General features: G+C 44.0%; 1 protein-coding gene across 2 annotated transcripts in view; it reads left to right on the forward strand.

Moving 5' to 3' along the window:
- GABBR2 (gamma-aminobutyric acid type B receptor subunit 2) overlaps positions 1 to 24,967 on the forward strand; it is a 364,042-nt gene that overhangs the window by 191,386 nt on the left and 147,689 nt on the right. For both annotated transcript variants that reach the window (XM_057724616.1, XM_057724617.1), the window contains exons 5-6: positions 5,369 to 5,434; positions 14,051 to 14,251. In XM_057724616.1, coding sequence (XP_057580599.1) covers positions 5,369 to 5,434; positions 14,051 to 14,251 — 267 coding nt within the window. The remainder of the gene's footprint in view (positions 1 to 5,368; positions 5,435 to 14,050; positions 14,252 to 24,967) is intronic.

Here is a 24,967-nt window from a genome sequence, read left to right on the forward strand (position 1 = left end):
AACCTTGACCTTCCAGCAGGACCCCACACTGCTGTCACAGAGAAGCAAGACGGGTTGCATTCTGCTTTCCTGCTCTTTTAAATGCACATCAGCTATTTTAATATCTCAGGATTACACTTGCTGCTCAAGTCCTTCAACTTCAAAATCCATAGGATTTTTCTCCATGAGTTGTTGCTGCAGACTGAGTGCTGAGCCCCAGTCGCCCAGCCTGGTGGGGTTGGCCTTCTCCGTGTGGGAGGTGATATATAGGGGTGAGTGGTCAAATGCTTGGGCTCTGGGGCCAGACCCACCTTGGGTCGAAGCCAGAGTCACCACTTCTTATCCCTGTGACCTGGTGTCTAGGTTGAACTCCCTAGAAACAGAGCCTGGGATTCTTGTGAAAGCGAGTTATTGAGAGTGCGCTCAGGAGGAGGGAAGAGAAGCAGGATACGGCAAGAAGGGAGCTCGGCCAGAATGCCTCTTGGCTGGAAACTGGTTTAAGCTGGCCCCACTGGATCTCTGGAGCACAGTCTGCACCACAGAGCTGGGTGCACCTTTCAGCAAGGGGGCTGGAGCTTTCTGCCCATGTGAGTCAGTCACTGGCTGCTATGGGGTGTGGGACAAAACATGGCCAAGAAGCTCCCCTTGGCTGAGGGGAGTTCTCTAGAGAAGGGAGGGAGTTGGTAGCAGCCCAGCCTTGCTGAGCTGGATTGGGTGCACAAGCCCTGAGGAGGGTCTCCAGCAGGACTAACAGCATCAGTTGTGCCTGGGAAACTTGCGTAAGTCTTTGGGCCTCAATTTGCTCATGAAACTATCCAGAGTGGGCATGATAATAGCACCTGCCTCCTAGGGCAATGGCTAGAAAGAGCTCGGGTGCTGTCATTCGTTTTGACTCTGCTAGGATCCCCTATAAAGTAGGGATTATGCACTAGTAGTTTGAATTGAGTCATCCTTCTTAAGTGTGATTTTATGCATGTGAGATTTTAGCTCTCTTTAAGGGCCCCAGAGACAAAGGGATCCTAGACACCAGATGAGAGGGGCCAAGAAAGAGGAAAGGAAATCCACCCAGGGTGGACTGAGCACCCTCCCCGGCCTCCTGCCCCATGGCTGTTCCCTTCCATGTTTGCCAACCCCCGTGGGTGTGGCCTGTGGAGGGTGTGAACATAGGTCTCCACTACCATCTGTGAGCTTAGATCCAGCTTTCTAAGAAGCTGTCATTTGTCTGATCTGGGGACATCTTCTTTCCCTCCAGGCAGCCCCCTGCAGAACCAAGAGTCCATGGCGGGGATTTTTGAGACCCTGCCCTCTGCCGTATTCCGGGATCTCTAACATCACAGCACCGTCTGCACTGTCATCCTCAGAGATGGTCATGGCTCTCCTCCCCTACCTGCTGGCACTCCTTCAACTGTCCCCAAGCACTTTCAACCACAGAGGAGAGTGCATTTATGTCCCTGGCAGGGAGGTGGGCAGGCTTGGCCAGAAGCAGGGTCCACTGCCAACACAAAATCTCTCCTCTCTCTGGATTTTAAGGAAAACATACAAGTTATGCAACATTGAAAAGTGTGATTCTGGAACTTTTGGGAGAGTGTGGATATGTTAAAAACTTTTAGGATTCCCCCAGTCCAAAATCTTTCCCTTCACCCCTGAATCTTCCAATAGATTGCTCCTTCAGAAAGAAGAACCAGGTATAGCTGCACTTTTCATACTCTCAAGAGAACTCCTGTGCCCTGGGAGTACACCTATCCCATTTCGAGAAGCACCTTAAACTCTTTATGCTGCTCTCATGACCCCCTAAGGATCCCAGTCCAGTCACATTTCCCATTATCCTCTCCCCACCCTGGGATCCAGGCTCTACCTGCACCGGGTGCTGGCTGGTCCTCCTTTCTTCCAGGCTTTGCAGCATCTTGCCCCTCTTACTCACTGTCTAGAATCAGAGTGGGTGTGAATGGCCTCCGGTGGCAGGCACAATCTGGCCCTGGATAGGCTCTTTCTCCAGGACCCTCTGATGGTCAGCGGGCACCAAGGCGAGAGTGCTGGTTTTGGGGTGCTGTGCTGGATTTGGGAAAGCGTTTTACCTCTCTGGGAAGGGGTTAAATAGATCGGTGATTCCTCAGGCCCCATCCAGTCCTAACAGTTTGGGAGCATAGAGCCAAGCGGTCAGTGCTACTTGGTTGTCATGACAGCAGAGACTCTAAATGGTCCACAAGTGGCAGAACTGGTTATTTATCTGTAAGCAGGTGGTCAGGTGGTCATCCACGAAGATAAGGGTCCCTCAGTCCACTCAAGAAATAAACATAGTGAACCCAACCAGTACCTAGGCCCTAGGCTGTCAGGATATTAGTGCAGTTGATGGTAATAACCAGCAGATACTGAATAACCGATGTGGGCCAGGCATTGTGCTTGTGCTTTACACAGCATTCATTCACTTAATCACGCATATAACACCTATTTATTGATATATGTGTCGTGCCTTGTTCTGTGAGCTAAAGACCCAGAGATGAATCAAGTTACCCTCAGCCCAATGCGGAAGACAAGCAAGTGGACTCAGGCCACGATGGAGGGAAGCACAGAGTGCTCTGAGCCCACAGAGGAGCAAATGGCCAGCAAGCCTAGTGGGACAGAGATAGTTTCTCAGAGTAGGAGTGCCTGAGCTAAGGCAGAAAGGGGGGAATAGGAGCTCTCCAGGCAGAGCGAGTGAGGTGGGGGGGAATGGCATTCGGGATGGATGAACTTGTAGAAGGAAAGAGGGGACAGAGTGAGAAAGCGAATGAATGAATGAGTGAGTGAATGGCAGACCATTTAAGAGAACTGCAGATAGTTTATTCTGCCTGCTGTGGAGGTGTAGCGAAAAATGTGATTAGAAAAATGAGCAGGAGTGAGTTGGTAAAGAATCTGGAATGTTCTAAGGAGCTCAGAATTTGATCTGTAAAGGTCCAGGAGCCATGGAAGGATTTTACACAGATGTGAATGTTGAAATGATCCCCTCATCTGCTCTATGGAGACTGCTCTATGGAGCAGGACTAAAGGCAGGGATCCAGCTGGGAGGATATAGTGGTTTACCAACTAGGGAGTGATGGTGGCTAAACCCAGGGCAATTGGGCTGGAGAGATGGGGGTACTTCAGGAGCTAGTGAGCAGACAGAACCAAGAGGCCCTGCTTATGGCTAGAATGAGGAGAGAGTGAACATAGGATGGCTCCCAAGTTTCTGATCTGGGGGAGTGGGAGATTGGCTACACCATTCTAGAGAAGGACAATACAGGAGGAGGAAGAGGCGTGTTGGGAATGATGATATGTTCAGCTTGGGACATGCTGAGCTTAAGGTGCCTGGGAGAGTCCAAGTGGAGGTGTCCAGGGAGCAGCTGGAGAAGAGTTGGGGCTGGGGAGAGAGACTTGGGAGTCCACAGTGCTCAGAGGGGAGTTGTGGCGGGGGTCATGAGTGAGATTACCCAGGGAGAGTGATGAGGGCAGAACTGTATGGGACACCAGCATTAGGGATGGGCGGGAGGGTGAGGTGCTGACTCAGAGTCTGAGCAGAGATGACCGGGGGCAGGAGGGAGCCAGGAGGGAGCACCATGGAAGCCAGTGGGTGGGTTTCATTATCATGAATCCTACAACCACCAGGTCAGGTAGGGAGTGTTATCCCTATTTCAGAGATGAGGAAATTGGGGCTCCAAGAGATTAAGGCCCAGGGTCATGTAGCTGCTTGGTGCTAGAGCTGGAATGTGAATCAAGGGCTCTCTGACCCGAAAATCTAAAAAGCTGTTTCTCCTATACCATGTTTAGCAACACAGGGCTTGGCACAAAGCAGATGCCCCATAAATGTTTGCTGGATGGATGGTTGTGGATACGGATAGGTGAACACTGTTAGCAGCAAGAAATGCTATAAAAAAAATTCAACAAACAAGCAGAAAGACCCTGGAATGTGCCCAGGAGCACGGCCACAGAACGGAAGCAGCTTAGAACTTTTTATAGCATTGCAGACGTGGTGATGGCAAAGGCTTGCCTTCCTTCAACTGCTCAGTTAACGATCTTTTAAAGTCCTTTCAGAGCAAGTTTTTTTTTCTTCTTTCCATTCTTGCTTGCAAACGAAGGATGATTTTAGAATCCAAGCCTTTTTTATTTTGCTAAAGTACATGATGAGTGAAATGGCCTCCCAGTCAGCACTTTCCAATTTTGAAAGATGCTAAAAACTGATCTTTAAAGGGATGTTTCTCTTCTTTATGCATCAAGAGCCTTGAGGCCTACTGGAAAGGATGGGACAAACGACAGGAAGGTAGCACCACCTGCAAGGCGGTGTCTCAGTGCAGAGGGCAGGACTGGGATGGGGAGCAAGTGTGTGGGCCAGGGCCTGGCTGGTCTCCTGGAGGCTGCCTGTACATCCTCCTTCTGCCTGTTCTCTATGGGAGCAGGGCCCAGCCTGTATCCCACCCCCTTGAAAGCAACCAAGAACCTCCTGACCCAGGAGGGAGCCTCAGGCAGACACTCAGTAAACGTTTGTTGAATGAATAAGTGAGTCATAGGATCTATTGTACAATATATACCTATTAACCACAATGAGATAATAAGATAATAAGTAACCATTTACAGAGCTTTTGAATTTAGATTTTCCTTTGAAATAAAGGGAGAAGGATGGGTTGGGAGAAGGTTATAAAAAACTAATTCTAGCTGGGTGTTTACTCTGTGTCAGGAACTATGTTAAGCACTTTATGAGGATTATCTTATTTAGTCCTCTCAGCAGCCCTCTAACTACTGCCATTGTCTGCATTTTGCAGATGAGGAAATTGAGGCTAAGATGGGAAAACGATCTGCTTGAGGCCTCCAAGTAGAGCTGAAATTTGAACAAAGCTCAGAACTCAGAGACTCTGAAACTTCTTAATTAAGAAGTTCTGTGGACTCCAGGAAGGTGGAAAAGTCTAGAAACTGGAGGGGGAGGGGGTGTTGGCTGGGAACTTGTTTCTGCTTCCAAATCCCCTGAGGACCTTGGAAGTTCCTTTATCCTAGCTTCAGTTTCCCTATGTGTAGAATAAGGACAGAGAGTAGACACTATCTCAGTGCTCCATAGGGTTTGCCTGCCCTTGTTGGAGGAGAGCAGGGGAGACACGGAGGCCCCTCAGAGCCTTGAGCCTCCCGCCCATGCAGACTTGCCCCAGGGTTTGCCCATAACACCAGGCAGGGCCAACAGCAGTAGCTGAGAGAAAGCTGGGCTCAGAGAGGGCAGAGATCCCAGCTGGGCTGGGCTGGGGGGGTGAGGTTCTGCCGTGCCCACCCCTCAGGCAGAGCTCTTGCTGGGGAGCCAGGCCCATGTAAATGACCCCTGCCCTCAGCCTCAAGCCCTCTGGACTGTGCCAGTCACATGCTCACCTTGACATCCGTTTCCTTCTGTCCACAGGGCAATGACGTGCGGATCATCCTTGGCCAGTTTGACCAGAATATGGCAGCAAAAGTGTTCTGTTGTGTAAGTAACACTTTGGTCGTGTCGTTTATGTCTTTGGGGAGGTTCACGCAGCATCTTCTTGGACTCACTCTCACTGCCTGGTCTTTGAGTGGCACCACAGGACCGGAGTCCAGGGTGTCGGAAGCAGAAGTGTTACTCTCCCTGCTCTTTCCTCTTTCCAGGGAGCTAAAACCCCAGGGCTCAGAACAGTGCAGTTGGAGGAGGAACCGGAAACCTCAGTTGACCAAACCCACTGTCTAACCATTGCCTCAGTGCTGCCAGCTAGTTCTAAGTCTCCTCCACCCAGCCTGGCTTAATGGAGCAGTGCTGTGTGCACCACACAGAGGGAGACAGCAGATTCTAGGGTGAGACAGGGTGCCTCAGACCCCTTCCTGCCCTAGAAGCAGGGCTCAGAGTCTCAGGTTTAGCACAAACCATCCGCTGTTCAGTATCTACCATTGAATCCTTTTGTCTGGTGCGTGATAGGTGACAAAGTACATTTTACACCTTATCTCACTTAATCTTTTCAATAACCACGTGAAGCTACTATTGTTACCTGTTACCATTGCTTTAGAGATGAGGAACTGGAAGCCCAGAGAGGTGGAGCAGCTTGTCCAAGGGACACTTTATAGCAGAACCACGGCTCTGTCCCCATTCACCTGATTCCCAATCAAATCCCCCTTTCTCCACATGATATTCTAACCTGAGCATATGTAAGAGTTCTAACACAGAAACTATGTCTTTCCATTTTGATGTCCTGGCTCACTCTTCTCCACCTCAGGGTCAGGAGAGGAGTCAGCAGAATGAGAGCTAGTTATGTGAGTCATTGTCTACCCAAGAAGCTCCTCCTCCCAGACAGAGGTTATTCTAGGTGTAGTCTCAAGTAGTGGGCCACAGGCCTCTGTTTTCTTCTACCTTTTTTCAGGAACTTGGATGAGATTATAAAAATACGCTTATAGCAATTTTAGAAGCTGTGAAATATGTTGGAAGACAGCCAGGGTGCAAAGAACCTTAACAAGCTGGAATGTTTGATTAAATCCAGGAAGACTAAATCTAATGGTCCTAATATAAGGTTATATTAGAACAAATTGGGCTGCCTTTGTCCAAGATAGTAGAGGCATAGCTGAGGAGTACTATGCATTTACAACAAAAGAGACTTTGGAGTCTCGGTTGACCTCAGGGTTACCGTGAGTAGCGAGTGTGAGCACAGCTACCAGGGAGCCGAGGTGACCTCAGGCTGCACATCCACAACTAGCACAGGTGGTCCCTCTGCTCTCTGCTGGAGAGACCCCACTTGGGGGTCTCTGCTCAGCTGCTGGTGCCCCATTTCAGGAGAGATGCAGGAACTGAAAAGAGGCCAGGAGTGAGGAAAGAGCAGTGGTCGGAAACCATAGTCACACAGGGATATTTCCTCATGAAGGCTCAGGAACAAAGTGGGAACTGCCTGATCACCTCTCAGAGTAGCAGGGAGGTGGGAGAAGCTACAGGCTGACGTTTCAGGGAACGCTGAATGAAGCTTAGAGCTCAGGAGTCAGTCGGCTTGGGCTTGAACTACTGATCTGCAGCTTAGTAACTGAACCTGGGCTTGTTGACACTATCTGAAGCTCAGTTTTCTCATCTGTAAATTGGGGATAATAATAACACCTGTCTCATAGGGTTGTTGTGGAGATTAAATGAGCAAAAACACTTTGCATAGTACCTGATGGCTCACTATATGGTGAGCGCTCAGCAAATGTCAGCAATCTTTTTTTATTTGTTTACGTAAGGTCTCTGAGGATGGAATGGACCACCGTTGGGCTGGAGAGTTTACTAACTGATGGATTTTACAAGATTGTGTTCAGCATCCTATGTCTCAGTTGGGGGTAACAAGGGGTATTTCCATGTGAGAATCTGAGGAGCATGAGAAAAATTGAAAAAAAATGGAGCAAATTGATTTAATACATTTTATTTCAAAACTCATAATACCTTGCATGTTACCATCTAAGGTCCAGAAATGGCCCATTTAAAAAAGGAATATGATGCTCCAACTTAGAAGACATGCTTTGTAAAGAAGAAGATGGGTTTTATCCCTACATATCCCCAAGGCCTTGCAAACAGCAGGCACATTGTGCGTGATTGCTGATCAAATGAGGAAAAATAAATTAATAAAAATGATCTGTGAAGATGCCACATTGAGCACTGGCCATCTCCTGTTTGCACAAAATGCAGACAAACCTCCTGGTGTTTTTGGTTTTGTTTTATTTTTGCTGTTGTTTTTAATATTTATTTATTTATTTAGGCTGCACCAGGTGTTAGGTGCACCATGCGGGATCTTCATTGCAGCACGTGCAGGATCTTTTTGTTGCATGATGCGGGATCTTCTTTTAGTTGCAGCATGCGGGATTCTTTTTAGTTGCAGCATGTGGACTTCTTGGTTGTAGCATGCATGCAGGATCTAGTTCCCTGACCAGGGATCGAACCTGGGCCCCCTGCGTTGGGAGTGTGGATTCTTACCCACTGGACCACCAGGGAAGTCTCCTCCTGTTTTGATTTGAGTCAAACCCTAAACCAAGGCTTGGCTGTGATTTCCCTCTGTGCTGTGTGCTGGGATTACTTTCTGAGTGGCATTTCCAGGAGCGGGGTTTCCATTTCAGAACAGATGGCATGGCAGTCTTCCTCTTGACCCAAAGCCCCAGTCTGCTTGCCTTCCAAACAGCACAGGACATCATCCCTCCTCCTCATCCCACTTTCTTCTTCCTCTTGGACTTTGGGTATTTTGAGACAGGCTTTTTCTTAGAGTCTTTGCTGGCTGCTTTATTTATGGAGAGGTTTCTTGGAAGTTGTTAGTTGGAGGTTTATTCCGTGTGTCAGACCCTCGGATGGATTTGCACATCAGGACTGTCAGTCTTATCTGGTTAGGAAGGAGTTTTTCTGGCAGGCCTGGAAAGTCCCGAGGAGAGTCTGCTCAGTGTCCTCACACTGAATCAAAACAACCCTGGTGTGTGACGGAGGCAGGGGCTGCACGGAGCAGAGACCCAGGGAGAGAGCCTCTCTGCCCATGTCAGGGTCAGAGTGCAAGGGGATGGAGACGACCGTGTCTTTGCCATCCAAATGCTGCAGTGCAAACTTTGCAGTGTGTTGCTATGTGTTCTTGAGATTGGACGTGCCACCCAGTGGGAGAGCAGACTCCAGCAAATGCAAGGCCTATTTATAGCCCTGTGGCAAAAATGTTCATTTTGGCTCCAGCAAAGGACGAGCATGGCCCGCTGCTTTTGTCTTCTCCTCCCTCTTCGGTGGTCTATTCTAGATTCTCAAGCACTGTGACCTGGGCTCTGGTTTCAGTTCTGCCAGCTGCGTGACCTCAGGCAGGCCACTTTTACAGCTCCAGTCCCCACCGCCTCACCTCTAAACGGGAAGTGATGACCCCTGCCTTGTTGGCCTCATGGGATTGTCGAGAGGCTCAAACAAGGCCACCGAGGGGCGACCTTCATCCCAACTGTTACCTGCTTTATGGATGTGAGGATTCATTACCATTATGCTTGTGAAATGCCTATAAGAGGGAAATATCCTTCTTGCATGAGGAAGTAAGGAGGCAAAAGGAAACTTAATAAAAAGAGGAAATTGGATTTTTAAATTACATCACGGCTACCTGTCAGCAGCTAATGAGAATAGAGTGGCTCGTGGGACTGAATAACATGAGCTCCAGGTTGCCCATCACCACCTAGTAGGGCCTGTTTGGTGGCCACAGGTCCTGAGACCACATTCCTACTAGAGGGAAAAAAAAAAAAAAAAAAAGAGAGAGAGACCATATTCCTCCTAGAGGAAAAAAAGAAAAAGAAAAAGAAAACCCAGGCAACCAAGTAAACTGAAAATGTGTTCAGTCAGTCACTCTACAAACCATTTATTGGGTGCCCTCTGTATACCAGGCACTGTGCTAAGTGCTGGGGATCCTGGAAAGACCAGACACCACCCTTGAGGAACTCCCTATTTGGCAAAGGAGACAGATAAAGATACCAGCAGCTTCTTAAAGCTTACGTGTCCAAGAATCTCAGCTTTTCTGAATGTGGAAATACTGGAATGGAGGCCCAGAGGCTTCCCTGCAGTTGCTTTAGACACTGGATGCTGTATTTAAGCCCATCTACCTCCCTTGCAGGAGAGCCTTTTAGACCCTCACTCAAAGCCTGTGCTGTGTGCTTTTCCTACACATATGTTTAACACTCCCAGCTTTCCATAGCAAGTTTCTAAAAAAGTATTTATTTATTTACTTATCTATTTATTTATTTTTTGGCCACACCACACAGCATGCGGGATCTTAGTTCCCTGACCAGGGATCGAACCCGTGCTACCTTCAGTGGAAGTGTGGAGTCCTAACCACTGGACCGCCAGGGAAGTCCCCTTTCCATAGCAATTTAAAGGCAGCAAATTCAGAGTGAGGAGAGGAATTTGGTGACAGTGAAAATGACAGCTGAGACCTGACAGCTAGAAAGGAGATAAAGCATCAGAAACTCCAAGAACAATAGTCTGGGGCCATTTGGTGTTTGGGCCAGTCTTTCCTATGCCCAGAAGTATCACTGTGCATGGCTCATAGCAGTGGCCAATTTTCAGAATAAAGCCATGAGTTATGGAAAGAAGAACAGAATGAGAAGGAGCATCCAAAATGTTGCCGCACATAGTATTGGCCAGGCATAGTACACATATTCCGTCATTTATTATTTCTTTTTTTACTGAAGTATAGTTGATTTACAGTATTGTTAGTTTCTGGTGTACAGCAAAGTGATATAGATAGATAGATAGATAGATAGATAGATAGATAGATAGATAGATAGATAGGTAATTTTTTTTCCTTTTCATATTCTTTTCTGTTGTGGTTTATTACAGGATATTGAATATAGTTCCCTGTGCTCTACAGTAGGACCTTGTTGTTTATCTATTTTATGTATGGTAATTGGTATCTGCTAATCCCAAACTCCTAATTTATCCCTCCCCACCTTTCCCCTTTGGTAACCATAAGTTTTTTTTTTTATGTCTGTGAGTCTTTCTGTTTTGTAATAAGTTCATTTGTATCATGTTTCAGATTCCACATATAAGTGATATCATATGATATTTGTCTTTCTCTGTCTAACTTATTTCACTTAGTATGATAATCTCTAGGTCCATCCATGTTGCTGCAAATGCCATTATTTCACTCTTTTATGGCTGAGTAATATTCCATTGGATATATGTACCACATCTTCTTTATCCATTCATCTGTTGATGGACATTTAGGTTGTTTCCATGTCTTGGCTATTGTAAATAGTGCTGCTGTGAACATAGGGATGCATGTATCTTGTCAAATTATATTTTTCTTCAGCTATATGCCCAGGAGTGGGATTGCTGGTCATATGGCAACTCTGTTTTTAGTTTTTTAAGGAACCTCCATACTGTTTTCCATAGTGGCTGCACCAATTTGTATTCCCACCAACAGTGTAGGAGGGTTCCCTTTTCTCCACACTCTCTCCAGCATTTATTATTTGTAGACTTTTTGATGATGGCCATTCTAACCAGTGTGAGGTGGTACCTCATTGTAGTTTTGATTTGCATTTCTCTAATAATTAGCTATGTTGAGCATCTTTTCATGTGCCTGTTGGCCATCTGTATGTCTTCTTTGGAGAAATGTCTATTTAGATCTTCTGCCCATTTTTTGATTAGGTTGTTTTTTTGTTCATATATTACCTCATTTAATTCCTACACCACTCCAGTGAGATGGGCTTGGCTTTCCACAGGCTGTAGATGAGAAAAGGAAGGTCTAGGGAGTTGTGTGCCAGAGTTACCCAGCTGGTATGTGGCAGAGAATCCAGTGCTACTTGACTATAGTCTTTTTTTTTTCCAGAAGATCAGTAGAAAAAATTTTATCTTCATCAAAATTGACTAATATTCTAAACAAAATGTGTTATTGAAATGGATTGAGCTTCTGTTTTCTGGAAAATTCACTCACAAGGAGCACCTAATAGAACATTGGCAGGTCAAACAGCCCTCACAGCAGATCCCTGGGAGGCTCCTGACTTTCTGCTCCCTGATGCCTCTAAATTATCACATGGTCTTTGGTCTCAGAGAGCAGTGCAAATCTGCCTTTGTGTCTTATCAGAAGACCTCCTCATGTCCTCACTCTGTATCTATTGACTCTTACTTACCATACATTCTTAATAAGTGGGGCTATCTTGCCTCAACCTTTTAAGACAGAGAAAGCTTCCAAAAAGTTTTACTTTGTTTGTTTTGCTAAGAAAAGAGGGACACTTAAAAAAACCCAGACCTTGACTCTTGTCCCCTTGACTTAGCTGAATGTGTTTGGGCAAATTCCTCAATTTCTGAGCCTCAATTTCGTCATTTATAAGATGGAGGTAATAGCACACACCTCATAGGGTTGTTGTGGGAATAAAATAAGATAATGTATATAAATGGCCAAGCACATATTAGAGGCTTAATATATGTGAATTCCTCCCTGCCAGTGAAAGATGAGAGTTGTACAGTCTCACAGGTTCTGCCGTTGATTAAATAACCCAGGGTCATTGGGATGACCCTTTTGTTCAGAGGTCTAGCCCTCAGCCGGAATCTGGGATTATGTTTTCTTAAAAAAAAAAAAAAATGTTTCTGTGGGCTAAACCCCATTTTTTAGAGGGAAGCCCAGAAAACTGCCTTCTTTTATTGAGCTGGGGTTTTGTTGTATAATTGTAATATTAGGGCTCCCTGTGTTTTTTCTACAACAGTTTTGATTGGGGCAACACTATAATGTAGTTGCTGGAAAAATGACTGTGATCTGAGGCTGCATTATGAGAAGTACAGTGTTTAGAATGAGGGAGGTGAAAGTCCCATATCATTGGAGGAGTCTCGAAAAGAGGCAGTGTGATCATTGCCTTAGATAGTTGAAGGGCTCTTTTATTAAACAATCTCAGTTTAATCTCTGGAGCCTTCACTGAATCAATGCACAGAGGCCACAGAGATGGAATCCGAGCTTAAGTTAAGGAACAAATATTCTAATTCACATTTACCCCAGTGAGATGCTCCACACTACAGGCTGAGCTTTTACAGGTGTTGATAGAGTTTTAGAAGAATTGCCTCCTCAGATGTAGAAATGAAAGGAACACACCTCCAACTCTTAGACTCAGCAGTAACTATTCTCTAATGTACACAAATATTAAGGGCTCTGGCCCACCCTTTCTGGGCAGACCCTCGATTAGCATCCTAGATCCTAAGTGGAGGGCAGCCAAAACCTCCTTGGTGTCCAGAGCAATCCTGCAGGCTCCTCTCTCCACACCTGCTGGCCTCTATGCTGTCTCTGTTCTAAGCCAAAGAACATAAAGGGGTGTGGCATAAATTGTTTCCCAACAAGTCCTCCTAACATAGGTGGGTCCCCAGGAACAAATTGCTTTATTGTTTAAGGTTCACATTTTAAAATGCATACAGTTCATCACAGCACATAGAGAGCATTTGCATACACCACTGCTCTCTGTAGTCACTTCTGGGTGTTTTGATTACTGATAGGAATGTGAGCTTTACTTAGAAACTCTATTCTGGATCCAACTTTGATGGAATGTGACAGTCCTACAAACTAGGATTTTCTGGGTGCATCTAAGCTATCAAAAAGCATGCTTTTCCTGATATAAAATCATCACAGTAAGAATTAAAGCCAAATGGGGGTGTATTAGAACAGTCTGACAACTTTTTATTTAAATGGGAAGCAGGTAGTGTGGCTTTGCAGCATAAAAGTAGGCAGACCTAGGTTCCAGACTGTGTGACCTTGGAAAAGTGACTTTCCCTTTCTGGCTTCCAGTTGCCCCATATTTAAAATGAGGATATAAAACTGCCCAGACCATCTCAAAGGGTGAACATGAATGACAAATAAGATGCTTGTAAAGCATATAAATATAAGGGACATATTTTTTAGGATCTGGATTTATGCACACCATGCTCTGGGTTAAAGATCTAGAGAGATGTTCAGTTTGCCAACTGGCATCTTATATAAGTTTCATGCTTACATTAAATTTTCTTGGCCCCTAGCAAAATTGTTTCCTGCCCCCACTGGGTTGTATTTTAAGGTTATGATCTCAGCTTTTAGTAAGGATTATACAAAAATAGCCTTATAAAATCTATTTGTTGTAGGGATGCTGTTGATACCACGCTAGCTAATTTGACAGTGTCCTCCAATTGAGGCATTTTTTAAGGAATTAAAGCCTAGAAAACATTTTGTGTCCCTGAAGAACTGGTATGTTTTCTCCTTACTGAAAGTGAGAGCTATGCAATTAATATTGTTGCCCTTTTCTCTTGGGTTGCCAAGAAGTTCATGGTGAAATATGTAGCTTATTACCTATAGTGTTGGACCTTTGGTGGACTTATCTATGTTCTGTTCCCTTGACCTCCAGTAGGCATTTTATAATCTATATTTTCCCAGGCACTTATGTTTTTATTTTTATTCAATGTTTTATTATTTTAGTGTATGTGTTTCCTGTAAACTACCTTGGATCCCTTGAGAAATAACGAGGAGGAGACCAAGCAAGTAATAGAAAAGTTAACAAATCTTCTGGTACTAGGAAACCTGAGTCCACCCCACCTTTCCCATAAGGTACAAAGCTTTGAACAAATGTTTGTCTGTTGATGCCTTCATGATCAACCCATCCGTTGCAGGCATACGAGGAGAATATGTACGGTAGCAAATACCAGTGGATCATCCCAGGCTGGTATGAGCCTTCCTGGTGGGAGCAGGTACACACAGAAGCCAACTCATCCCGTTGCCTCCGGAAGAATCTGCTTGCCGCCATGGAGGGCTACATCGGCGTGGACTTCGAGCCTCTGAGCTCCAAGCAGATCAAGACCATCTCAGGAAAGGTCAGTGCCTTGGCCTGCTCATTTCAGCCCCAAAGCCCATCTCCCTTGGTCACGTTGTCCAGTGATGTTGGCAAAAAGCACCCAGATCTTGTTCTGGCCTTTGCTATGTGATTTTGAACAAATCATGTGACCTCTCTGAGCCTCGCTTATCTGTTTAATGAGGATATCCAGCCCTCCACTACATGGCCTTCTAGGGAATTGTGAGAATCAAATGAGGTAAGGGTAAACACATAACATAGTGGAGTCGTGACTACTATAGCACCAACTGTAGGCATCGACTTTCAGACAAGGCCACCATTTCATCCCGTGCCCCTCTGACCTGGAATGTCATTTCTCAGGCTCATTGATGCTCCTGTCAATCTGGAGGAGAAGGACAACCTGCAAGTAGACTTGGGGGAACATGTACTAAAGACCAGAAAGACTGGTCCAAACCCCAGTTTTGCCACTTATCAGCTGTGTGACCTTGAGCTTGAGTTCTCTGAGCTGCTGTTTCTTCATCTGTAGAGTGGTGGTGAAAATATCCTCCTCTGAGGTCAAAAGGAGGACCAATTGGCAGATTGTGCAATGTGGCTGGCATGGCACCTGGCATCTTGTGCTGTCAGGAGGAGCTCTGCAGGGTGCTTAAGCCCTCAGGCCTCCACTAAGGATGTTCCCACTAGGAATGACTAACCCCTGGCCTGCTTATCTCATCGGGCTGAGAGAGAGCAGGTAGCATGGTGTATGTAAAAGTATTTCCAAAGTACACTATTTTCTATCAGTGAAAGCATTATTGAGAGTCAGGTGGCGACAGCCCTGGTGAAGATGGCAGCATCCATCTCTCAGTTCTAACCACCAGCCAGAGTTCAGTACAGATGATGACACATGATTCTTTTCTGTCTCCTCTGATCTCTGATTTTTAAATTCTCCACCCATCTTCAATTTCATTTAAAAAAATCAACCTGATAGTAAAGTAGAAAGTATATATATTGTTTTTATCCATTATTTCTCAATTAGAGCCAACGGTACAAGAATGATTTATTGATTTGTCTGAAAAATGGCAAATCATTAGGACACATTTCATAAGCAGCTCTTTAGATCATGTGGCACCTGAGAAATCCTGGAAAAACACTCTGGGTAGAAAATGTTGAAAGAAGTATTTTCGTATCAAAATCAATGACTATATAAAGTTTTTGGAGATGCTGAATAATGAGAAGAAACAACTTATTTTTATTTTAGTAAGTGTTATTTTTAAAGGTGTCGAAGATTGCAGTTTATTAGAAGATACTTGGGTCCAGGGATACCCTATACTTTCATCTAAAAATAGTATAAAATTTGAGGAAAATACAAAAACTAAGAGGAAAATTCCATGCAGGCAGACAGTATAATTAAAATGAGAGACTTAAGGAAGCCCAAAGATGGAAATGATTACACATGAGATCTGTGAAGCCAAGCGGGGGTAAAGGTCATGAGACGCCTCAAGGGCCTCAAATGTCGTTCCAAGGAGCATGAGCGTTCCCCAGGCTGGGCGAGCCACGCACAGATGTGAGAAGTACACAGGAATGCATTTTGGTAAGATCATTTTTTGCAGTGTTTTTTTGGAGTAAGCGTTTTGACTTTATAACATCTCCCAAGTCACTGACTTTACTTTTTAATTTAAAATTTTTTAATTTGGGTCTGCTGAGGAGGCTGATCTCACCCCCATATCACTGTGCCCATGAATGGACACCTTGGGGCTATTCCTAGGGCTGTTCACTTCACCCCATGGTGTAGGCTACCCACTTCTGGGCTTCCCAGGATGGAGCAGTGCCATCAGAGCAGAGCCAGGCAGGCTCCCGGCTTGGGGCAGCTTCTGAAATTCCAGGTGACCCAGTCCCTGTCACACAGTCTTTGAGACAAGAGGCAACATTTCTTACATTATCTTGAGGTTGAAAGATGATTGAAGTTACACGGGGAAATCTGTAACCTCTTTGCCTCTTGGAATCAGAGAGTTTAGGGCTCTCCTAGAGGTGACATAGACTCGCCTCCCATCAGACTCTCAGATCCTTCCAGTAGCGCAGGACTCACTACTTCTCCCTTCATTTTCACCACTGGCGCCCTGGGCCCCCACAGGTCCTGTTGGTGGTCACCGTATCTCCACAGGCATCTCTTGTCCCTACAAGACCCATCCCTCCAGTTCTAACACACAGTTCCAGGGCCAGGACTAAGAGCAGAATTTAAGGGGGTGCCAAAGACCTCAATGGAAGAATCCATGATGAACGAAATATCAAAATTTTAAATAAAGACAGGATCCACAAGGCCAAGATTAGGGTGCACTGATTTGAGTCACATAATTACAGGAATACATCTTGTCTTTATTTAAAATTTTGCTCATCGTGGATTTTTTTTTTTTTTGCATTAGTTTTGATTTTTATATCTTGATTACTGAGGTTTTTGGCTCCTTCTTCCATTCTGCCCCTGAAGGGAGGGCCTTACTCACCTACCCCTGGTCCTTGCCTTGCCCAGGTGTTTGCCAAGCCCCTTCCCTTGCTCAGCTCATCCTGTGCACTTGTTCTTGTTGAATGCTCTCTCCCCAGGGTGTGGGGCCCAGATTTGATAAGGCATTCCTATTTGTGGTCTGACCACAAGCCAACATCCCCAACCAAACTTCAAAAATATATGGCTAAAAGCAGTTCTAGAAAGTCATGAAATAGTTCTTGAATTTGATTTTGCAGTATATGTGACTGCTGGGGACCACGGTCAGTATGACCCAGACTGGGTTGATGCTTGTATTCTGGGGTCCATCAGTATCCATGAAAACAAGCAAACACGTGTAGAACCAAGTCAATGGACTCTTGCCATCCTCACTATTTACACATAGGAAAGTTGAGGAGCAGAAAGGGGAAGGGCACACCCAGGAATCTTGTAGTGGGTTGAATAGTGGCCCCTAAAAAGATATGTCCCGGTCCCAACACTTAGAACCTGTGAATGTGACCCTCTTTGGAAAAAGAGTCTGTGGATATAATTAATTTAAGAATCTTGAGATGAGATTATCCTGGACTACCTGGGTAAACCCTAAATCCAATGACAAGTGTCCTTATAAGAGAAAGGCAGAGGGAGATTTTCTTCACACTTGGAGAAGATCATATGAAGATGGAGGCAGAGATTGGAGTGACGTGTCTACAAGACAAGGAATGCCAAGGATTGCTGGCAGCCTCAAGAAGCTAGAAGAAAGGCATGGAACAGATTCTTCTTGGAGCTTCCAGAGGGAACCAACCCTGCCAGCACCTTAGTTTTGGTCTTCTGGCCTTCAGAACTGTGAGCAAATAAATTTCTGTTGTTTTAAACCACTCAGTTTATGGAAATTTGTTATGGCCACCCCATGAAACTGATACAGTCACCCAGCAGGTCAGGGACAGATCCAGGACTGGAAACCAGAACTGCTAAGTCCCCATACACTGCCTTCCCCTCTACCACGCTCTCCTTCTAGACGTGTGACATGCTTAGGAGCAGCGCACATCCGAATTAGCCCCTTCTGTGATGTCTTAGCGGGCCTGTTAGTAAGTGGCAGAATAGGACAGCATGGGTCTGGTAATCAGAAGATCTATTACAAATCCTGGCGTTGCTACCAGTTAATCTGCCACTTCAGCTAGACACTCACATCCCTGGGCCTCAGTTTCCTCAACCATAAATGAGAGATTTGGACCATATAACTCCTGGAGTCCTTTCACAGCAAAATTCTCTGACTCTGTGTGAGTATGTTATTGAGTTATTACAGCAAGCTGTGTGATATGGTTATAATGTTAAACCCTGGGACCCCCAGGATAAAGGTAACTCCTGATAAAGTCAGAGAATCAGATGGAACAGTGGCCCCTCTTGGAATGCATTCTCCATGGTCAGCTCTTCCATATGCCTGTCTCCAGAGCCAAGCTGTCCCCAGCTTGCTCATTGGCACACAGGAGATTTCTGGTAGGAGGAATAACAAGGTCATGATCTCCCTCCTGAGCACATTCATCAGTTCCTTCCAGTTGGAATTTCCAGTGACGGGACAAGTGCAGACCTTTGGGCTTCCCTGAGCATATTCAGAGCTCAGTTTTCCAGAACCTCACGTAAATAGCCTCTGGATACTTGTTTTGGCCCTAAAGGCTCTTTCTCCTTGTTTCAGTTCCCCGTCACCACTTTATTCCCACAAAGTGACTTTGTTGACATTGGTGATTTCTAGTGTCAGCTTTCACTTTTCAACATCCCCGTTGGGTTTGTTTCCACCGTGAGCATTTACAATTCTGGTGTAAAATTCCAGTGATGGCTCAGCCTCTACAATAAGGACATTCTTCCCTGTTACCGTTCCCCTGCTGAGACACATAGAGTTGGGCCAAGGCACCAGATGGAAATGTTCACAGAACCCTGGAATCAGTGGGAACCTCAGAAGTGGCCCCAACCCTCCTTCAAAGGCACAGGCTCATTCTTTGGAAGAGTTTTGTAATATTTTCCGGCAAGAAGCTTCTGTGACCACCCACGACTGTTTATCCAACACAGCAGAACAAGAGGAAACAGAAATCTAGTGAGTCCTCAACTTAGAGCAATGACCTGGCAAAAGCTGCATCCATCTCATTGTCACTGCCATGGGAACTCCATAACAGAGAACTTGGGGCTTTTAGGGAAGCTCTGGGCTGTAGAGAGGAGGAAGGGAAGGTGCCATGGGAAAGTAGAGGTGCTCTCCAGGTAGTCAAGCTTTACGATTGCTGCTGCCTCTGCACCCACCTTCTCCAAAAAGCTTCTGTTCCCCTCTGCTTCCCTAGGTATTCACGTCCCTGGGAGACAGCAGTGTGGCAAAGGAACATAGGCTCGGGAGGAAGGGTGTGGTGGTCTGTTGGCACTGGTTAAATATGGATTTTGGCCCCACCACTTTCCAGTAGGGTGACTCTGGAAGACCGATAGTTGTCCATACAATGTCCATAGCCCCTCTTCCTCCTCAGTAACATAACTCTGATTTTTAACCGGGTATGTTGCCACCCATCTGAAAATGTACATTTCCCAGCGCCCCATGTAGCTAGATACAGCCAGAATTCGAAGTCTAGCCAATGAGATTTAAGTAGAAATATTATTCTAGATTTCTAAAAAGCTCTTTTAAGAGGAGAGCTTGCCCTTCTTTTTCCTTCTCCCTTGTGTTGGCTGGAATATAGATGGGATGGCTGGAGTTATAGCAACCATCTTGGATCAAGAGATGACCTTGAGAAGGAAACTTCATTCTGGGATAGCAGAGCATAAAGATAAGAGCCTGGGTCCCTGGTTGCACTGTGGACCTGCCATAGCAACCCTGCACCACCTACCCATGGACATCTTTTACATGAGAAAGAAATAAACTATCTCATTTAATAAGTCACTAATAATTGTTTTTCTGTTATATACAACTGAACCTAATCAATAGTGATACAGTGACATTGGGAAAGTCATTTTGCCTTTCTGAAATTGTTTCTTATTATACTGGAGTGATAATATCTCTTTTACAGATTTAGAAGGATTAGATGAGGTAATACAGAGGAAAATATCTTGCCAAGTGCCAAGCACACAACAGGTGCTCAACAAATTGTAGTTCTCTTCCTTCATCAGCGCAGCAGCCTTGGGAGCAGGAGAAAGGAGTAATAAGTCAGTTTATACACACAAATCTGCTCTGGTTTGAATTTTACTATATCTATAGACTGATTTAGGAAAAAACTGATGTCTTTGTAGTATAGAGTCTTCCCATCCATTCAGTTTCTCTCAGAAATGTTTTGTAATTTTTGGTGTAGAATTCTTATACATATTTTATTTGATTTATTTATAGGTATTTGATGTATTTTAGTGAATATATGTGCACATTACTATTGGGCGCATACTTAGGGGTAGAATTTCTGAATCATAGGGAATGCACATATTCAGCTTTAGTAGACACAGCCAAACAAATTTCTAAAGTGGTTTTACCAATTTACATACCCACTGGCAGTGATTGAGACTTCCAGTTGGTTTATATGCTTGCCAACATTTGGCATTGTTAGCTTTTTAATTTTAGCCAATCTAGTGGGTTAGAAGTGGTATCTCATTTTTGTTTTAATTTACATTTCCTTGATGACTAATGAAGTTGTCAATCTTTTCATATCATTATTGGCCATTTTGATATCCTTTTATAAATTGCCTATTCAAGTCTTTTGCCCATTTTTCCACTTGGATTCTCTGCCTGTTTCTCATTGATTTGTAGAAGTTCTTTTTGTGTTCTGAGTATGAATTCTTAGACAGTTGTAGGTATTACTTATATCATGTGTGTCCTGTTTGAGCATCTTTGCCAACCCAAGCTCATGAAGATATTTTTCTATCTTGTCTTTTTGAAGTTTTTCTTCTCGCTTTTAGATATAGAATTCATGTGAAATTGATTTTATGTAAGGTCTGAGGTAAGATCAAGATTAATTTTTTTATATGGATAACCAATTGATTCAGAACCATTTATCGAAAATCCTCCCTACCCCCTATGCTATAGTATCATCTTTATCTTAAGTTAAATGAATGGATCTGTTTCTGGACTTTCTGTTCTCTTCCGTTGTTCTGTTTGCCTATCCTTTAACCAATACCACACTGCCTTAATAATAGAAGTTTTATAAGACCTGATGACTGGTAGTGTTAAGTCCCTCATCTTTGTTCTTCTTCTATAATATTTTCTTTGGTGTCCTTGAACATGTTGTCATGTTTCATTTAAATCTACTCACATATTTACACTTTCCATTATTTTTCATTCCTCCCTTCATTTCTGTTCTGTTTACGATTATTTTCTTTCTGCCTAAAGAATACCTCTGTGGGTTTCTTTCACTGTGGGTTTGCTGGAGGCACATTCTCACAGTTTCTGATTGTCTGAAATTTCCTTTTACCTTTAATATTGAGAGAGATATTAACTAGGTGTAGAATGCTAGATGGTCTGTTATTTTCTTTTAGCACCTTCAGATGTCATTTCACTGTCTTCTAGCATCCATTGTTTCTATTAAGTCAGCCATCAGACTTATTGTTGCTCTTTTGAAGATAATGCTTTTTTTTTTTTCTCTAACTGCTTTTAAGATTTTGTCTTTGCCTGAGTCTTCAGCAGTTTTACAGTGCTGTGCTGAAGTGAGGTTTTCTTTGGGTTTATCTTGATTGGAGTTTAAGCTTTATAGAACTTCATGAATCAGTGGATTGATAAGTATTTGGGGAAATTCTAGGAAAATATCTCTTAAATAGTGCTTCTACCTAGTCTCTCTTTCCTCACATTTTAGAACACCAGTTATACATGTGTTATACATTTTCAAAACATTCCATGTATCTCATGTTCATTTCTTATTTTCTATTCTTTTTTCTTGCTTTTGCCTCAGTCTGAAGGTTTACTACTGACCTTTCTTCCAGTTCACTAACCTACTTTCTGCTGTGTCTGATATGCTGCTTCATCCATCTATTGAGTTCTTAGTTTCATTTGTTGTATTTTTAAATTTTTTTTAGGATTTTCATTTTATTCTTTTTTTTCTTTCATTGCTTCCAGTTTTCTGGTGATATTCTGTGTCTTTTATCTATGGTCCTGAACATATAAACCTACTATGTTAAAGTCCATGTTTAATAACTTCAAGATATGGATCACCTGTGGGTCTGCTTCTATTGCCTATTTTTCTTCTTTCCTTCCTTCCTTCCTTCCTTCTTTCCTTCCTTCCTTCCTTCTTTTCTTTCTTTTTCTTTTTTTTTAAATTTGATCCTATCACCTGGTGTACCTAGTAAGTTTAATTAATTGAATTAGATATGAAAAATTAAAGAAGCTGCAGATGGTGTTACCCTTCTCCGGAGATTTATTTCTCTTCAAGTAAGCAGTTAGAATAGGGGAAGATGACTTTATCTAGTAAAGAATTGAGATGATTCCAGGCTTGGTTGTAGTTTTCATAAGGCCTGATCTATTTTGGTTAGCCCTTATTCCTATCTGACCTTCAGCATTCTAAACTAAAATCCTGGGATGTTTACTGGCCCTGGATTCCAATTTTTGTCTTCCTAATGCCGTGAGACTCCAAACATCTTATTTTCTTAACACCATAGCCACCACTTTTGCTTGGCTTCTCAGCCTCTTGCTTTATGCAGCTTAGTTATCACCAGATATTTCAAGTGCAAGTGTCAGTCTGCATACTGGTATTCTGTGGTTCCCCTTTCTCTGAGACTTTGGCCCTATAAGCCTTACTACCCTGATAACCCTGAACTTTATTTTTTTGTCATCCCATCTCTGAGAGACTGCTGAAAACTCTGATCCAATGTTTTCTGTTCCTACAACTAGCCTTCCCACTTACAAATCAGCAAATGCCTCCAGGGGAAGCAGCAAAGAATGTTGGACTCTTCTCAAAACATGTCTCTTCTCTCCAGGATCTTGGTTCCTCAAGTCCTAGATGTCCTGGTTGCTTTCTGATACCTTTGTATAGCTACTTTTATATTTTATGCTGCTTTCCTTAATGTTCTTCATGGAGGCTTTAGTCTGATACAACCTATTTCGTCATAGTCAGAGTGAAAGGCTGAACTGCCTGTTTCGCCTAAAAGGTGAAGAATAGCACGTTGGGGACGGGGTAAACGTGTCACTGACTTCAGTTCTTTGAGGTGCTGTGGTGTATAAGAGGGAGCAGACATATTCATTGAGGCTCCACAGGAAGACATAGCAAATCACAGGGAGATAGGTATAAACTCTATCCAGGAAACCAGTCTCATAGATGGCAGGCTCTCCCTGAAGACATAGTGACTTTCTCAGCACTGGAGGAGTCTCAGAAAGGGCTCAACAAACACCTGACAGTTGCTATTGAAAAATCTAAGAATCAGATTGTATGAGGGACTTAATCAGTGGTAACCAATTTAGGTATTCTTGAAATCTTAAAAGATTTTTAAAAATACAGATGCCCAAGTTATCCCACAGACATAATAAAACAAAATGTAGGGCCCTGGCATCTTCATTTTTAATAAGCTCCCTGGGTGACATACAAACTGGAATAAAAGAACCAGTAGACTGTCCCCTCATGTGCCTTCCAAATGAGACTGGTTCCAACATCCCACAAGGGATGCTAGAGAGAAACTCTGCCAGTTTTGCTGCTCTGGGGGGTGGCAGTTGGAGATGTGGAAAATGTTTCCTCCTTCTCTTCTCTTCTATCCATGAACCTCCCTTCTCCCAGAAAGCAGGACTCTGCTTGGTTCTGATGGAATGACAGACCCATAAAGTTTAGTCATACTGTGGGGTAGCAAGCTTGTGTGGGCTAGCCTGGGAACCTAACCACTATTTATAACATAGTTTCTGTATGAAAATATGTTCCAAGTTCCAACAACTGCCTTTCAAAACTATGTGGAGCACAACCTGTCAGTAATTGGGACTCTCTGTATAAAGTTATTTTCCCAGAAACTTTTAGCCTTTCATGATAAACTTGACCTCAGAGAATAAGTAATCAATCAGTTTTTGGTGTCTGCTTTACAGTGGAAGAAATTCTTCTGCCCTGAATAATCGGAGACCTGCTTTAAGAGCAACTATTACTTTTCTCAGACAATTGTGAGGGTGTTTCTTCCTGCTGACATTGTTTTGCCTGAGGGAGATCGGTGCCAGCTTCACCTGGGAACAGTGATGAATGGTCTGGGATATAGTGTGGTAGCAGCGACTTCAACGTGGTGCTTGCAAAGACAGTGAGAATGAGGTCACCTTTCAGGACTAAGCTACACTGTGTCCCACTCCAAGGACTCTACCCACAGAAGTGAGGTAAATAGCCACACTGCCAGTGTTCTCCACTCCCCTTTCCTCTGGATGAAGAACAGTTTTATGAAATAGAAAAGATGGGGATTTACAAGTGGTACATAATAAAAAATATGTAGGGGCTTGTGTTGGCCCCATTGTCAAACTGGATAAACAGTCTGATCTTGATCCCTTCTACTGTCTACACACAAAAAACATCACCAATAAACTACATCAAAGAAGTTAAAAAACCACACTCATTTACTTCCTGGTGAGACCATACTGTATCTGTTTCCCTCAGGTCTGACTCCCCTCCCCCAACTTTAAGAGGGTCACAGAAACCTGGAAAGATGCCCCAGTGGCATATCCTGGATGGGGACAATGTCTAGAAACATTATCTGAATGTAATCATTAGGTTGAACAAACAGGACTCAAAGAGTCCTTGCATGCCTTTGCCTGCATCAGAGAAAGCCTCGTAGCAGCAAAATCTGGGAGAGAAGAGGTCAAGGGGGCTTAAGCAATTAATTAGATAAATAGACATTCAAGTAAATGTTTTAAAAAACTTTTTATAATACCCTTTATTTTATTTTTGTTTGGCTGCGTTGGATCTTCGTCGCTGTGCACGGGCTTTCTCTAATTGTGGTGAATGGGGGCTACTCTTCATTGCAGTGCAATGGCTTCCCTTGTTGTGGAGCACAGGCTTTAGGCACATGCGCTTCAGTAGTTGTGGCACATGGGCTCAGTAGTTATGGCACGCAGGCTTAGTTGCTCCTTAGCACGTGAGATCTTCCTGGACCAGGGATCAAACTGGTGTCCCCTGCATTGGCAGGTGGATTCTTAACCACTGCGCCACCAAGGAAGTCCCTCAAGTAAACTTTTAATACTTTAAAAATAGCCAATAGCTGAATTAATAGCCTGAAATAGACCCAAATTGCATTTTAAAATCAAGAAAAATATAGCAAAATAGTGAAAGACGGAAAAATAACAAGGATGCGTTGAAATAAAGCATTAAAAGTTGTGACTCTCACTGTAGC

The sequence above is a fragment of the Hippopotamus amphibius genome, chromosome 2 (genome assembly GCF_030028045.1).
Source record: "Hippopotamus amphibius kiboko isolate mHipAmp2 chromosome 2, mHipAmp2.hap2, whole genome shotgun sequence".
Classification (NCBI taxonomy): domain Eukaryota; kingdom Metazoa; phylum Chordata; class Mammalia; order Artiodactyla; family Hippopotamidae; genus Hippopotamus; species Hippopotamus amphibius.